Source organism: Athene cunicularia (genome assembly GCF_003259725.1).
Source record: "Athene cunicularia isolate RWA chromosome 23 unlocalized genomic scaffold, athCun1 chr23_part2, whole genome shotgun sequence".
NCBI classification, from domain to species: domain Eukaryota; kingdom Metazoa; phylum Chordata; class Aves; order Strigiformes; family Strigidae; genus Athene; species Athene cunicularia.
The window spans coordinates 1,004,994-1,017,209 of record NW_020799131.1 but is presented as its reverse complement, the minus strand read 5'-3'; the positions used below and the strand labels follow the sequence as shown (position 1 = coordinate 1,017,209).

General features: G+C 49.3%; 1 protein-coding gene across 2 annotated transcripts in view; it reads right to left on the bottom strand.

The window, feature by feature from the left end:
• Positions 1-1,211: 1,211 nt before the first annotated feature.
• The window catches only part of RPS6KA1 (ribosomal protein S6 kinase A1), a 52,382-nt gene continuing 41,377 nt past the window's right edge, over positions 1,212-12,216 (bottom strand). For both annotated transcript variants that reach the window (XM_026863521.1, XM_026863520.1), the window contains 15 exons: positions 11,796-11,833; positions 11,520-11,662; positions 10,681-10,751; positions 10,343-10,431; positions 10,077-10,141; positions 8,978-9,080; positions 8,577-8,704; positions 7,962-8,087; positions 7,406-7,495; positions 7,006-7,164; positions 6,629-6,790; positions 5,934-6,010; positions 5,660-5,777; positions 5,120-5,257; positions 1,212-4,807 (listed from right to left, as the gene is read on the bottom strand). In XM_026863521.1, the coding sequence (XP_026719322.1) occupies positions 4,685-4,807; positions 5,120-5,257; positions 5,660-5,777; positions 5,934-6,010; positions 6,629-6,790; positions 7,006-7,164; positions 7,406-7,495; positions 7,962-8,087; positions 8,577-8,704; positions 8,978-9,080; positions 10,077-10,141; positions 10,343-10,431; positions 10,681-10,751; positions 11,520-11,662; positions 11,796-11,833 (1,630 nt within the window). In that variant the 3' untranslated portion in view covers positions 1,212-4,684. The remainder of the gene's footprint in view (positions 4,808-5,119; positions 5,258-5,659; positions 5,778-5,933; positions 6,011-6,628; positions 6,791-7,005; positions 7,165-7,405; positions 7,496-7,961; positions 8,088-8,576; positions 8,705-8,977; positions 9,081-10,076; positions 10,142-10,342; positions 10,432-10,680; positions 10,752-11,519; positions 11,663-11,795; positions 11,834-12,216) is intronic.

Genomic DNA, 12,216 nt, shown 5'->3' with positions numbered 1-12,216 from the left:
AAATATTTCCCTTTTGCTGTCTCACACTGCTGCCTGTATGACAGAAGAAATACTCTAACCAAGGATTCTTTTACTGCTCCTTAATTGAAAGTGATACAAACTTTTTTTCCTGGGAAAAAACAGCAGAGCCGGGGAAATTCATTACACATCTCAATCGAAGGCCTCGCCACTGATGCCCTTAGGTTTTGTGTTAAAAACCGAGGAGCTATTCTTAATAACAGCACTTTTTTCTTAAAAAAATGAGTTTTCTCCAGATGGGTCCCTATGGAGCGCAGCCATTCACCCCGAGACAACGCAGTAGTTTTAGCACTGCAGGTTTAGACAAAAATCACCCAAAGCCTTAAGTCTAGTACTAAACAGAGGATGCAGCTATGCAATCCTGCTCTAGTCGTATCACATCAGCCCATTTACAGCATCACCCTCCATATTTAACATTTATAAACCCCTCCACACACATCATTTAAAAAGTCAGTCGCTCCTTTTGTAAGCGATCAGCTTCTTACCCCAGCACTTTACATGCACTTCTTGACAAAAGAGACCTTTTACATGTCAATTTATTTTCAGACAAGCATATCTGAAAGGGAGTTTCTCTCCAGAGTAGAATTAGTATTAATGGCAGGTGTTCCAGTGTAACACAAAAGGAGGAAGGCAGCAAGTTAGCTGAGCTTAAGTAGTAAGACAGCTTGATGTTTTAATAACCAGAGGCAAGAAAATGGAGTGGCAGCGGACCTCCAGCTTTCATAGCATGAATGAAGGTTTTATTCAGAGCCCCCTACGTATTTGCAAAAGAAGACCTTGAAATATTTTAAATGTTTTCTTTGCATTAAAAGAGGGATTAAATTGTTGAATATTACATGAAAGCACAGCATCCGCCCCACATACTGTTGAACACACTTGTAGTCACTGAGTGTTTCCGAAGCCTCCCATGTTCTTGGGAAGGCAGCAGTGGCTACCACGAGGGGGTGGTGGCACTCAGGAGGCCACCAGCTGTACAATTCACCGTCCACAAATGGCAAAAAATGCAGGAAAAAGAATGACGTGAACTAACTTGAAGGTGGGGACTTGAGGAGCGTATTTGCATTTGCTGGATGGAAAGTTAGAAAGCAGATTGGTTGCTCGGCAAAGTTTAACCAAAAAAAAAAAAAATTGCTGAAAAAGTTACCAGCCTTCAGTTTTAAAGACAGCCTAAATAATCCCGATGGGAATATTTATCAGGTCAAAATACATTTATTTATGCTCCGGTTAATTTGACAGAGGTCAGTACCACATCATTAAGAGGAAGGCAAGGCTGCTTGACACAGTGGGAAGAAGGAAAACAGCCTCTCAGCTGGGTCAACCTCTTTACAACAGAAAAATTGCTGATTTACGCCCCAAAATAGGAAAGTTTAGCCTTTCTTATTCAGAAGCTGTATTATATAATTTTCAGGCTCCTTGTCTATGGATTAACACACTATTTCCACACAGGTTAATTCCAGGTAGACTCAGCTATTCAAGGCTGGATTCCGGGATTTCTACTCCCTTGAGGTTTTGTGTAGACGTACAGGACAAAATCTCACAGGTCAAGTCGACTGTTAAACACCTGAAATAACACAAGCGGTTCTTGTAAAGATTTCCTTATGTATGAAAGTTACAATACATTTTTGTCCCTTTTCAAATCAAGACAAAAGTAAGATGTACATCCCAAGTTAAAGCTGAATGACATAAACTCTTGTGAGAGCAGATCATTTGGTCTTCTCTAAGACACAGAGTGGCTCCCCCCAACAGGCATTAGAGACCCAGCCTGCCACAGCCCCAACTTTCACCTGAAATAATGCAATTTCAGTTAAGAGGACAACAGTTGGTCCCAACCGGATTTTTGGCAAAGGTTTAACACTGTCAGGACAAAACCAGAAGGGGAACGAGGGGACCCACCCAAACAAACACCTACAGTTCTCATACACAGAAAGATCGACAAGTCCATTTTTATTGAGCCCTAGAATTAAAAAAAAGTAACAGCACTTGGTTGATTTGGAACTAAAAATTAATCATTATTTTTATTTATGGAAAGATCACTCAAAACAACTTGGTTAAAAGCACCCCAGAAAGCAAGGTGTAGCCCTTCTTGTTCACTGTTCTCCAAAGTGATGGAGGTCCCAGAAGCTGCAGCTGCACGGAAGTTCTCTGACTGCAGACCCCAGTGAGGAGGAGGGTTTGTCGCTCCGGGTGTCGGGGGTTGATGCTCTGGGCATGGTCTCACAGCCAGGCAGCGCCTGCAGCAGCTGTGGGCTGCTCTCCCGGTGCCCACAGAGCTCTGCACCAGCTTGTCCTACCCCTCTTTGAGTTGTCACCAGTTGGCCTCACACCAGCACCGTTACAGGGAGGATTAAGCACAGGTTGTAATGTTTTTCCTGACTGATACTTGAAAATATTTACAGTTTCATACAAGCAAGCCAGCAACCATCCAAGCAGGGCGAACGTTTGGTCTAAGACCCATCCTGACGGTCCATACTGCTGAGAGGTTCACAGTGAGTGGTGACACCACCAACACATCCAACCCCGTCCACTGTTTCACACCCCACCCTTGAACCACAACATCGGAAACGTTCTGAGAAAGTGTCGAGGTGTCTGCTACAATCCCAACAGCACCCAAAGGGACCGACCCCAGCTCCAGAGAGAAGCTCTTTATCATTACTGGATTTGTTTCAGGTACTTTGCACACTTTTTCACTGGCACGAGAGTTACTGCACAGTTGTAGGAAACATCAGGTAGGTTCACTGGCGCCAACGCAGACATTGTGCTGGAGGAGACAGCCAGTATTTTTAAGGAAGGCTCTTTTCGTGGTGGAGTGTCCCCCTTCCCAGCTATCAGCAAAACAGTCAATCCAGCTCTGCTGGGGGTCGGTGGGAAACCCAGTGAGAAGATCCAGTGTGCGCCAGCACTGGCCTCCTCCTCTCAGCAGCACTCGACACTAGGGTAGTGCTTGGAATAAATATAGAAGAAAATCATATTTCAGCTTCTCACTGGCTGCTCCAGGGATTAAAACAGGACCTGCCTGGATGAGGGTAGAGGAGAAGAGAGCTGTACATCTCAGAGAATTTTTTTTTTATGGAATTCTCCACTTTAGAGTCAACTGGGACTAAGCAAAAGGGAAAACTGAAAAAGAAAGTTTTCCCTCTCGTTATACGATCAGCCAAAAATAGGAGAAATTCACATGAAAACCTTTGGTGGCTTCAGTTGCATCCTTGAGCACATGAACGTTTCCAGTCCCCGTAGCTCTCCTGCTCCTCCCGAGAAACATCCACCACCAAACCAAGGAGCTTCAGCAATTCCCTGCAAGTCAGAATGGGTCGGGAATTTATTTCTAGCACAGTTTGCCTCCAAGTGTTGGTTTCTATTAGCACTAAAATGTCCTGAGAGTAAGACGTTCCCTTCCGCAGCCCGCATCCTGCCACCTTTCCTGATGATTAATTACTGCCTTATTCCATAACTGCTTCTAATTACTGCCCCCTGCAAAGTGAGGTATTGCACCTGAGAGAAGGTGGCATAATATGCAGCCCTAGGACAGTACTGCTGGTTTTCCCATCAAAGGGCCAGATGAAAAAGCTCTGCAGATCTCCCAAAAGGCAGGCAAGAAACGTTATCCCCGTATGACGTGGGGAAATAAGCAGGGTCGCTTATTCTGCAGCTAAAAGTCAGTCAGTAAAATAACGTCAGCTGAATGACACGTTTATTGTACAATTCAGAAAGAAACCCTGAGTTACCAGCTGTAGAACAAAGTTAAATTAAAAAAAAAAAAAAAAAAAAAAAAAAAGGATAGTTTGTTTCTTAGATTCTTGCTGAAGGAAAGGAAAACCAAAAGTGGTAAAAGCAGCAGCCGGAGCCAGCCCAAAGCCTCAGCTTTGCTGGGGAGAAGGTTCCTTTGTCATCCCACCAGCATGGGTGACAAACTCTCCAGGGAGCAATGGGGAGAAGATGAAGAGAGGAGGGCAGAGGGAAGGAATGAGCCAAACCTAGCAGGTATTCTGGACAGCTGAGCATCTAAGGGAGCGTTTGGGAAACCCGTGGTTTATTCTGTTCAGAGAACTGCTGGTTGGGCTGCGGGAGAGCAGGAGAGAGGAAGAAAAGGAGTCTGAAAAAAACAACCTTACACTCTGAACACACACGCACAAGAAGTGGAGTGAAGAAGTCCTCTACAAACACGAGTGCTGCTGGCTGGGAGTCTGCAGGGTTGGCTTTGGGAAGGGCATCCAAAGGTTCGAGGGAGGAAAAACCCCAAAGCCTAAACCCCAAAGGCTACGCAGTCTTCCAGCTGCAATGGCGTTGGAGAGGATCAGTTCCAGGAAATGATGTAGCTACAACAAATACCTGGCCCTACACAGGGAAGGGTGAATCAGAGCTGCTTTTTAGTGCCACTTGACATCAGTTATACATTCTAGTTCTCATATACACAGATGGATGTCTTTAAAAATTGACAATTTACACTTCAAAAAAAATTTGACAAGTGAAGTTCTCTCGGCAAAGATCAGTCCACACAAGGAGGAGCCAGTCTTTCAGGAACAGGAGGGCACTTGGCCTTTTGAGAACAAATCCTCAAGGGAGCTCCTGTGCCGGCATCACCCTCCTGATCTCCCGTCCCCTGTCTTCAGTAGGTGTGCAGAGCCTGGAGTGCCCGCACCGTGCCGTGCGGGTGCAGGCCACCCCAGCTTCACAGTGTGGTGGAAGGAAGTTTCTTCACTCGCCTCTGTGCCAGAATGGAGGATTCGATGGGCTTCAGCTGGGGGCTTGGCTTGGAGCTGTTCAGTGCGGAGTACGTGGCAGCCATCGCCCCCTTGGAGAGAAGGCACGACAAGGCGTTTAGGTGTAGAAGTATTTCAGACTCATGGCTTTACAAGATGAGGGACCAGAGTAGCCAGACCCACACACAAAGCCGGGAGCATCTTTTTTCTTTAAATCTCCCTCCCGTACTGACGTGCTGTTAAAGAACCTCCTTAGGTTGTCTTGTATTGCCTCCCCTGGCCCACTCCTCCCCAACCTTCCCTCCTGCTTCGCCCACACCACCATCACCCCTCCTGAACTAATGCTTTCCAAGGAGCCTGAGGTACATGAGGAACCAGCTGAAGGCCCAGCCCAGACTTTGTACCTTTACAAGCTGAAGGTCCTGGTGATTCAGCTGGCTCTGGGGTAAGCTGTCCTTCTGGGTTATCCAGGGATGCTGCAGGACCTGCTTGGCTGTTAGGCGCTGGTGGGGATCTACATGAAGCATCTTTGATACCAGATCCTAAGGGCATTGTAAAGTTAGACACTTCAAATGCAAAAATACCATCTGTCCACCCCCAAATCGGGATTTAAATTTAGAGGCCAAGTTTAAAGTCCCCAGACACCAATCTCCTTTTGTATAAATGTGTTTCTGGTAGGCCTGGGAGGTGGAACACAGCAGCAAACCCAGCATGGGTCAAGCATGAGGTTGGTGTTCCATGCAAATATTCACAGCCAGAGGTAAAACAAAGCGCAGAGAGACACACTGAGCTGCGACGGGGTGGATTTGCATGGAGTGGAAGCTACACTGCTGGTTTTCTCCTCTCTCTTCTGTCCTCCCACCCCAACCTGCTTTAAATTAGCCTCAACTGGCTGGGCTTTACCCCAACCCTTTAACGTAACGCAGACCAGTCTCAAACCATACCTTGGCCATGTCAGAAATAGTGTCCCAATTGCCTCCACTGACAGAGAACTTCCCCCTGCCTATCCGGGTCAGGATCTCTTCTGGAGTGTCACTGGGACCATTTGCAAATGGAGTGCAGCTGGGGAGAGAAGAGAGAGCGTTTGATTTACTGACCTGGAACCCAACCTGGAAGCGCCTCCAGGTAGCAGCGACCGATGAGGAGAAATCCAGCTGCCACCACGGAGCATGTCTGGTGGTCACAGCCCCAGCTCCTGCCTTCCAGTGAGGCGCTTACCCTGCGAGCATCGTGTACAGGAGAACTCCCAGGCTCCAGATGTCGCAGCCCTCGTCGTAGCCTTGGCGTTTTAGTACCTGAGTGGAACAAGCAAAAGAAAAAAAAAAATAGCATGTTCGGTTCTTGTCGTTGAGCTCACTTCAGCTTGTGAAGAGCAGCTTGACCCCTGCATGCAATCTGTAAGCAAAGCTTCCGAGGCCCTACTGAATGAAAAAGTCTTGGACTAAAGATCAGGATTTAAATCAGATTTTGGTGGCATGGAACAGAGGAACTCCTCAGGCACATCAAAACAACAGGCGAGAAGGAAGCCCCGTCCCAGTGCGGTGACACTGCACACATGCTCCATGGCCCGCCCGCTCTTTTTCTTTCTTCTGCACCAATAGCTGAGTGGAAAATCATCCCACCTCTTCTACCAGTTAATCAGGAAGGGAAGCAGCCTAGAAAATCCCAGTGACTTTAAGGTCTTAATACCTTAAGCAGCCCCCCTCATAAGGGCAGTACAAGCTGGAGGCTTGCACCTGAGATCCCCTATTTGTCCTTTACTACAAGTGGCATTTCGGTAATTACCTCTTCCAGGACAGAGTATGCCAGAGCAGGCTGGGGTTAGGAGCAGGGCAGAGCTACCTGTGCTGAGTGAGAGCACAGGGGAGGGACATGAGAGCTACCCAAGGGTCTCGGGTCAGTAAGGTGCTCACCTCGGGTGCCACGAAGTTTGCTGTATAACAAGGAGTCATGAGGAGGCCGTTCTCAGCCCTCAGCTGCTTGGCAAAGCCGAAGTCACAAATGCGAATGCTTTCAGGGTTTCCTGACTCATCCACGTAGAGAATATTGCTGGGTTTCAAGTCCCTGTGAACCACCTGTGGAGCAAAGAAAGTGCCATTCTCACACCCCTGGAAGACAAAGGTCTGCAGCCGCACCAGGACACTCAACCCCTGCTCTGGCCCCACGTCTGGCTGTGGGGCAACACGAGCAAGAAATAACAGTCCTGACAGGCAGAGTTACTCCCTGGAGGAGAGGGAGCGTTGTGCAATGCCAGCCAGCTTCCCAGGAAAAGAGACGTAACCACACTCACCCCTTGGGAATGCAGATACTCCACCGTTTTACAGATCGTGTGCAGGACTGAACTGGCTTCCCTCTCCGAGAAAAATTTCTGTCTGAGGATTTTATCCAGCAGCTCCCCTCCCCTCATCAGCTCAGTCACCAGATACACGTACTTCCCGTCGTCGTACACCTACCAAAGCAAATATGGGGGGGGCGTTAACCAAAAGGTGCTTCCAGAGCTTCCCTTTTGTACCTGTACCACCAAGAAGCAGACAGAAATCAGCAAGGCAGAGGAGGGTCTGGGGATGCTTCCCCACCCCAGAGCAATACAGGGAGCAGGGCTGCCTGTGCCAGAGCTGTGTTCTGCCCCCCTGAACCAGCCCGCACTTCCTAAACCAAACTACAGGAGAAGTTGTTCAAGTCACACTCACATCTTTCAAGGTGATGATGTTTGGATGCTGCCCGTATCGCAGGAGGATTTCTATTTCCTCCGAAGGGTCTCGCTTGCTCTTGTCAATAACCTGCAGGAGTACAGATAAGGATGAACCACACGGGGTGGGACAGGGGCCGGGACAAAGCAAACGGGCTGAGTGTCTGGAGCCCTGCAGAGACCCTGTACCGCAGCCGCTCCCCGTCACCTGCTCTCTTCAGCAATAAGCTCTAGAAATCCCCTACTTGCTTCCTCATTTCTGTGTCCCCAAACCCCACAGTTTCACGTCTGGTTTATTTGTTAAGACCTGACACAGCCGCAGGAAGCTTTGGGAAGGAAGGTGAGATATTGTCCTCCCTCTAAGAGAGGAGAATGCTGCTTCCCTGCCATTCCTAGATAAGAAAGTCTGTGCAGTGACGTGCACAGCGGAACAGAAATTGTCCATTTAGGCTCTACACAAGCAGCGAAAGCGATTTCATTCCTGGATGTGATTTTGGTCATCATGGGGATGAACAGAAATCTAACAGGGGAGTTCAGTCAGATGGTAAATCTCAGACCTTGACTGCATATTCCATGTTGGTTGTTTTATGAATGCAGCGTTTACACACTGAGTAGGAGCCGACACCAATTGCCTCCTTCACCACGTAGCCGTCGCTGAACTGGACATTCTTGCCATGCAGCTGCTGCAAGAGGAGAGCGGAGAGTTCATGAGCTGGGAGAGTTCAGGAAAGGGTTTGTGCAACATGATGAGTTAACTGCAACACAGAGCGAGCTGACAGACTGCTGTCTGCTACATCCCACAGCTTCTCCTCCGGCTGGGGAGAGGGAGGAGAAGAGAACAAGGCAGATATAGGTCAGTGGGCTAAAACTCTGTATCGAGCATGGTGCATTTTGGTGGCACCTATCAACCCACGGGCATTTACACAGACCTCCCTGCTAGTGTGGGTCCACCTGGGGAGAGGAAAGCAAACAGACTTGCCTTGCCCTGACGACCTTTGCACATGACAGACAATAGAAATGAAAGAACAACAGGATGCAAGAATTCAAAACAGAACGTCGCTGCCTCAGGCTTCCCCTTAGCTCTGCTCCAGATGGAGCAGAGGTCCCGCAGACCCACTCTGGAGTGTTAGTGCAGTTTCAGAACGGTTTTTCCTCTGTCTCCCACTTTTTACCTGGACCACCGAGTGTAGAGGCGACTGGGCAGGTTTCACCTTGCCGTCCTCCATCAATCCGGTCGCCACGAAACTGAAGCCTCGAAAAAGCTGATGGGCCCCCGCACTCGGGGGGATGCCTGGGGAATCTGCAACAGGGGTTGAGAGACAACTTGAAGAGGTGTAGCCCTGCAGAAGCAGAAGCCTTCCCCTTGCTCCCCAGAAGTCACAGCTCCTCTTTAGGGGATTTGAGACCAGAGGCACAGCACGGAGCTTACCCCTAACACCCCACGTACCCTACCTGGAGCTGGCAGCACTAGCAGGAGGCAAAACTTTGTCCTGCTGGCACTGGCAAACCAGTCTTAAATTGTACAGCATCGTTTTACACAGGAAACACTGGCTTTGTGTGAATTCGTACAAACCTTTTGGTGTACGTGATGTAAATTCCGTGTCAAAATAAAAGGTATCATCTGGCTGGCCTACTGCAGGCTTGAAAGGTGGCTTGATTTCCCTTCGGTACAGCTTCTGCAAAACAAAGTACAGCTCAGAAGGGCTCTGACAGGTCAATGCTCTCGCACGTGCTCGGAAGGGTGCAAAGGCTTGCCAGGAACGAGAGGCCAGGAAGAGATTTTGTGAAACTAGAAACAGCTCTGTGGCTTAGTACTTAATGACAGCTCAGCAGCCTGAGGGAGGACTTCTTGGCCAGTGGGGTGCTTTTGAGTCAGTTTGTGAAGAAATACTACAAGTTCTACCATATATTAAATTAAAAAAAAAAAAATAAAAAAGAAAGCTCTATATGCAACTTGGCCCCACTCCAAAAGCGTGGGGTATTGACCTCGCCAGGGTCTTCCACCTCCTCCTGTCTCCCACTTGCGGACACGTATCTCCCCAGGGACAGCCAGAGGAGATGCCCTCAGAGGACATTTGTATCCAGCACTTGCACAAGTACCCTTTTTTAATTGCTTTGTGAAGCAAAAAATTGAAATAAGCTTTACTAGCACTGCTGGAGGTTCAGTCTAGCAGCTTGCTGGGTGCCTCGAAAGTATTAGATGACTGGTCTTCAAAATCCCTTACCAAGTAAGGGAAAACAGGGAAGAAACAAAATTATGTGGTTAAGTAGGGAGTTGGCCAGAAAAAACTGGGAAATGCCAGTGAGTTATCACGCTGCTTCTCTACAAAACAAGGTATTTCCTTCCCAGAAGTGTTTCCCTGATTCCTTCCCACTTTGTGCAAGACAATCTTTGTTGTGCCAAAGCCCAGTTAAAACCTGCACCTTACTGCTGAGAGATGAGTTAATTCAAATCGAGGTGAGATCACAGGCAACTCAGGTAGGAAACAGTTACTCACATGAACAAACAGAATTTTAGTTTCAGGAAGGATTATTGGAACAGATGGAAGCAGGGATGGGGATCTCGCCCAGAGCTGGTCGAGCATCACGACCGTGTTATTACCGCAGCCAGCAGAACTGTGCTGCTGGTGCTGAGGGGTGAAGAAGTTTGTGCTTGTGTTTCTGATACTCACGTTCCAGTCAATGGTGGAGTAGAAAGGATGGCGCTTGATCTCTTCTGCCCCGTCCGGCCCAGAACCTGCAAGATGCAGCCGTGGAGGGTGTTGTGTTAAACCACCGACAAAGCGAAGGCTACTACCACGTACACAGCACAGCCTGGCTGTAATTAAACGAGCCCATTAACTGAGCGCAAGTGTGGACACGCTGCTGATCCACGGGGATGTGAGAGGCCCCGATACAGCATCAGGTGTACTCAGAACCCAAAAAAAAAATGTCTTACCTAATCGGTTGGCTGGATTCCTTTTGAAAAGGGCTCGCAGGAGGCTCTGCGCCTCGGAGCTCAGGAACTGTGGCATGCCCAGCTTTGCTCTGCAGAGGAAGTTACGCCATCAGTTGCAGGTTTAAAGAAGCCAACTCACCAGCCAACTCCAGCACCTCCACCCCCGAAAGTACAATCATCTGTTTGGCATTTACACTGCACCCTTCAAACGAACTGTTGATACAAACCCGCTTGCCAAATAACACCATTAAGTTGCGAGAACCCCCAAATTGCAACACGCTCAGAGAAAGAGCAGAAGCTGGCCTCCTGCACGTATCTGAAAGACAAACTCCTCTTACTTGAGGATGAGGGTCATGGTCTCCTTACGATCCTTCCCCTGGAAGGGCAGCGAGCCGGTGAGCATTTCAAACTGGAAGGGAAAGAGAGAAGAAGGGAAGGTCACGTCTCAGCAAGTCCTGAGGGTTGCGCCCAGCCCACTGCACCCTCGTCTGGGAGCTCGCCAAAGCCAGCGAAAAGCTTGCGAGCGATCAAAAGCCAAAAAAAAGCTCCAAAAAAGATCACGGGCATTGCATTTTCTCAGAAGAAGCCTGGCTCGCCAGGTTTGCAGCAGGAACGTGTTCAAGCCAGCGGGTTCAGCAGGAGCCCTCGAATTCAACAACCACCAGACGGTGGCACCAGATCTGCGCAGACACCGACATCCCAGCGCTGGGGCTGACACGGACACCCCCAGGCTGCGCCCCCCAGGCTGCGCCCCCCAGCACTCCCCGGGAGCTCTGCCTCCCCGGGAAACGCGCTCCCGGAGGGATGCTGGAGAGCCGGTGCGGGGCCCTTTGCGGGGCACGGAGAACATCCCCGGGCCAGCACATCTGCTCGACACACAGGATCGGGGAAGGGTGATTCCTTAGAGTAGATATTAGGAAGGATTTCTGTGCAGAAGGGGCTGTTGGGCGTTGGAATGGGCTGCCCAGGGCAGGGGGGAGTCCCCATCCCTGAAGGGTCGGGCTGAGCCAGTGCTGAGGGATCTGGGGGAGTTGGGAACGGTCAGGGTGAGGTTCATGTTTGGGCTGGAGGAGCTTCAGGGGCTTTTCCAACCTAGACAATTCTGTGATTCTGTTTCAGAGCTACTGCTGGGGCAGCTGCTGAGCCAGGTCCCCAGCCATGCTAACTGGGTACGTACCATTAACACCCCGTACGACCACCAGTCAGCACTGTGGGAGTGGCCCTGGCGATTCACAACTTCTGGTGCCATATATTCCACTGTCCCACAGAAGGAGTAGGCTTTCTTCTCGTGGTCTATAGCCTCCTTACTCAAGCCAAAATCTACATAAGAGAAAAACTGTCAGTGTGCACCCACGTGCTCTGAGCAGTCACATGGAGCAGAGAGGCCTAAGAAAAGCTCTGTCTTTGAAGAACCAACCTTGCTGGAGCATAAGGCTCTTGTGCAGTCCCTTACCTGTGAGTTTGATGTGTCCTTCTTCATCCAAGAGGATGCTACAGCGTGAATAAAAAAAAAGCAAAGTTGTTACTGTCTGCAGTAAGGGCTGGTGAGAACAAGCAGACTGGTCTGAGATGCTCCCACAAGCCAGCAGAGAAAGTCACCTGTCCCTTCCCCCAGTGTTTTAAGTTCCACCACCAAGAAATGAGTGGGCTAAAGCACCGCTCCCTTCTCTCCACACCCTCAACTTCAGACTGAAGGAATGACCCACAGAGGTTACACCACTTTTGATCCCCATATCCCCCAGGTAAGAATAACCAAGTCAATGCAGCTGGTTTGTGTCTCTCTGCAGAGGCCCAGCCCGCTGCCTTTTCCCTCCGAAGGCTCTCAACGGCTTAAAGCTGGAGCCTGGAGCCTGCCCAGGATTACTGCTCAGACA